This window comes from Anneissia japonica, unplaced genomic scaffold (genome assembly GCF_011630105.1).
Source record: "Anneissia japonica isolate Jap-2015-1 unplaced genomic scaffold, ASM1163010v1 scaffold25213_len355544_cov161, whole genome shotgun sequence".
NCBI classification, from domain to species: Eukaryota; Metazoa; Echinodermata; class Crinoidea; order Comatulida; family Comatulidae; genus Anneissia; species Anneissia japonica.
In genome coordinates, this window is record NW_022755918.1 from 327,797 (window position 1) to 331,188 (window position 3,392).

Sequence of the window (3,392 nt, forward strand, 5' to 3'; positions counted from 1 at the left end):
CCTTTCTAAACTTCTCATTAAAGGATGAAACAAAACCTTTCTGAAGGTCGAAACCTGCCTTGGTCATTAAAAAATGTAACTAAAAAGTATAGCACGAGAATTTCAAGGTGTCGGGGAGTACACATGCAAAAACCGGTTTGACAAAAACCTATTTCATTGTTTGTTTACTGTATGTAAATATATACAAAGCCATAATAGCCTACATCTACTACAGCTATTCCATGTAAACGATTTCTGTAATTATATTATGTTCATCATTGACTATTAACCATACTTTCTCTCATGCCAAGATTCTCCTTAAAAAAAACACACAAATAAAACCTTCATTAAGTGAATGAAGAATAGTTTCTGAAACATTTTGCTTTATGTGACAATTGTTGATACAAGGACTTCAATTTTGACATCCATGGGTGAAGAACTTTATTCATGTGATCTGTCCCTATCCAGGAGCATAGATTACTAACTTCAATAACATTAAATGTCGCCCTCTTACAACAGGAGGCAAAATACGTAAATGTAATGTAAAACATCTAGAAATGTATGCTATATAAAAATGATACCATCATCTTATCATAGTTATTACTTTACTTACTATCATATTTTAATTTATTAATATTAACAATAACCTTATCATTTATTTCATATCTGTGTTTGAGTCCAGAACTGGATGCAGATGTTCCTGATTTCAAGTTGGTCTGGACTTTCTGAACATCCACCATGTTGACTGACTGGAGAGGCTGTCTAGCAGACATCCTTGCCTGTTTCATTGGAGGTTGAGACAACGGAAAAACGGCAGCTGACACCGAGGGCGCTGTTTCTATTACTGTCAAGGAAGCAGGATGACTACCAGAAATCTTCAAAAGAATAATCAAACATTGGGTGGACATTAAATAATAAATTATTACAAAAGCAATCAAGATAAAGTAAATTTTTCAAAATTCGATGAACTTACTGCTTGTTCTAACTCTGCAGGTGTGTCAGAAATGCCACTTTTTTTTGTAAGCTGTTCGATCAAACCCTGTTCAAAAAGAAAAGGTAAATTGAATCTTTACAAAGGGTAGTCTTATGTCTAATGCTATTACCTTAGTGACTAGGAAAACTGGCAGACATCTTGAAAATAAATAGTGTATCTAAAATTTGAATACAATGCATTTTATTTTACTGATTATTACATGAACAACACTGGAAGCAACTATAAGCATGTGCCAGCAACATTTAAGCCATTAAAGCATGTAGATCCTTTGACCAGGGGAAACACAGCACTTTCATACCTACCAAGTCTCCTGCATTTGGCGGGAGACTCCCGCTTTTCGCCCTAACCTCCAGCTCTCCCGCCACTAGCCTAAAATCTCCAGCTTTTCTAATAATCTCAAGATTTTTTATAAAAACCCACAATTTAATACAAAAATATCCAAAACGTGACAATTCTGTAGTTTTATAAGGCATATAAAATCTCTGAAAGTTCTATCGCTTCGCGAAAATACATGCCGTTCCAATAGTAAACAATGTATTCGTGTAAAATTAACACTGGTGGCGCTGTACACATTACGTCATTTCTATTTTAAAGAAAGCTAAGGGTGCAACTTGGGCATACAACCAGTTACATTCATCAAAAGAGAGCAAATGATGCTTCAGCCTCTCTTTTACACAGATCTCCTCTTCTGTTTAACTTGTTTTACCAAAAGAATTGTTTGTCAAATGTAAAACGTATATTTGAGTATTTTGAAAATTTTGTTGAAAAAAATAAATAAAGTTAAGAGTTTTGACACTGAAATAAAGCTATAGAATTTTATTTTTCAAAAAATGTTAGTATATATTACCCCATTTTTAAGATTTAATTTGAGCACTAGAGATCTGCTCAGAGTGCACCAGAGAGCATCTAGGCCTAAAAATTTCCGGGGCCCTAGGCGGGCCCTCAAACCACGCCTAAATTGTTTCATTCCTGTGCAAATCTCCATCCACAGCCAAACTCAAACTTGGCATGTATGCACTTTGTAACCTGAAGGCACTTTGTAAATACCAAATAACAAATGAAACTAAATAACAATTAACAATAAGTCTCTATGCAGGCCTTGTGCTAGTGATCGCTACCCACAGTCTTGTCCTTGAAGTCTATTCTGATTCTACCCATATTTCAATAAAATTGAGGTCCAATGTTTCATTAGCAAACTCTCAAAATAACATCATCTTAAAAAATAACACTGGATACCAATTGGTCAAATTCTACCAAGGTTCACAGCAAGTGATTGAAGGGACTATTACATAAAGTGTTTTAAGCTTGGCAGGCCATTGCTCAAGTCTTCCACTGTTTAGTTGTGCCGGACACTCACTGCGACATGCGACGGTTGTACGACAGTCGCACGATGAATCTAACTCCACTCCCTGTGAGCGCAAGACGATGCAACGCCGTCTGCTAATTGTTGGTGGTCGTCTGAACGAATCATCATAAAAAAATTATCGTCGTCGTGTTGCATTCAGTCAGGTGTAGTGAGTGCCTGGCTTTAGTTTCACTTTGAGTGTGGTCACAAGCAATGTTACTGGGTAACACAGCATTAACCACAAATGTGAACACAGACCAGGACAACATAATAAAGACATACCTTTGCCTTTGATATTGCACTCAAACTTTTTGGCGAATGCACCCGGACTGATGAAAGCTGACTAATCAGAGCCTGCAGTTGACTTGCGCTAAAGTCACACGTACCAGAGTTCGTTGAACTTGCCAATTTATCTATATAAAAAAGTTCATATATATTTACGTATATTTTGTATCTTATAAGCATTTACAGGTTTCAAATTTATATTTGAAAGTGCATTATTGTTATTATCATAACTCATTGTTTAGAATCCAGAATCTTGTTAGGCGTGTTTGTTTTGTGAGGAAACACTGTTTTTTAATCATTACATCTTGATTATTATATTATTACAATACATGTTAGTTGACGTTACACATAAAGTTATGTACATATACCATACATAGTTCTTAAACCCACAAGGAGCACAAGTAGAGTTAAGTGATCAGCTGACCAGGATATAATCTGGAGGCTGCTACAATCACCATCATCATCTTTACGTTGTTATAATCACGTATAATCATTATGTGAAATTGTACTTGGTTCCTGCAACAGCTTACCTTGCGTCTTGTTCCTTAGGAACGGGTGCTTCAGAAGTGTCTCAATGGACGGACGTTTTTTGGGGTTACGAATCAGACATTTCTAATACAAACAAATATGTAAATTTAATTAAGACAGCCTGTCACATGACGCAGATTGTGTTCAACAACTAGAACACCTACATCACTCAATCCCCTACATTACGTTCAACCGCAGGATAGGGAGAGACTGTCTCTTATACACATCTAGATGTGTATAAGAGCCAGATATTATACTGAG

The 3,392-nt window shown here is 36.0% G+C and overlaps 1 protein-coding gene across 1 annotated transcript in view; it reads right to left on the reverse strand.

Annotated features, from left to right (window-relative positions):
• Positions 1 to 254: 254 nt before the first annotated feature.
• Positions 255 to 3,392, reverse strand: part of LOC117123771 — a 6,506-nt gene continuing 3,368 nt past the window's right edge. Inside the window, exons 3-7 of the mRNA XM_033269783.1 lie at positions 3,134 to 3,215; positions 2,601 to 2,731; positions 953 to 1,018; positions 627 to 854; positions 255 to 296 (exon numbers count right to left, since the gene is read on the reverse strand). Coding sequence (XP_033125674.1) covers positions 255 to 296; positions 627 to 854; positions 953 to 1,018; positions 2,601 to 2,731; positions 3,134 to 3,215 — 549 coding nt within the window. The remainder of the gene's footprint in view (positions 297 to 626; positions 855 to 952; positions 1,019 to 2,600; positions 2,732 to 3,133; positions 3,216 to 3,392) is intronic.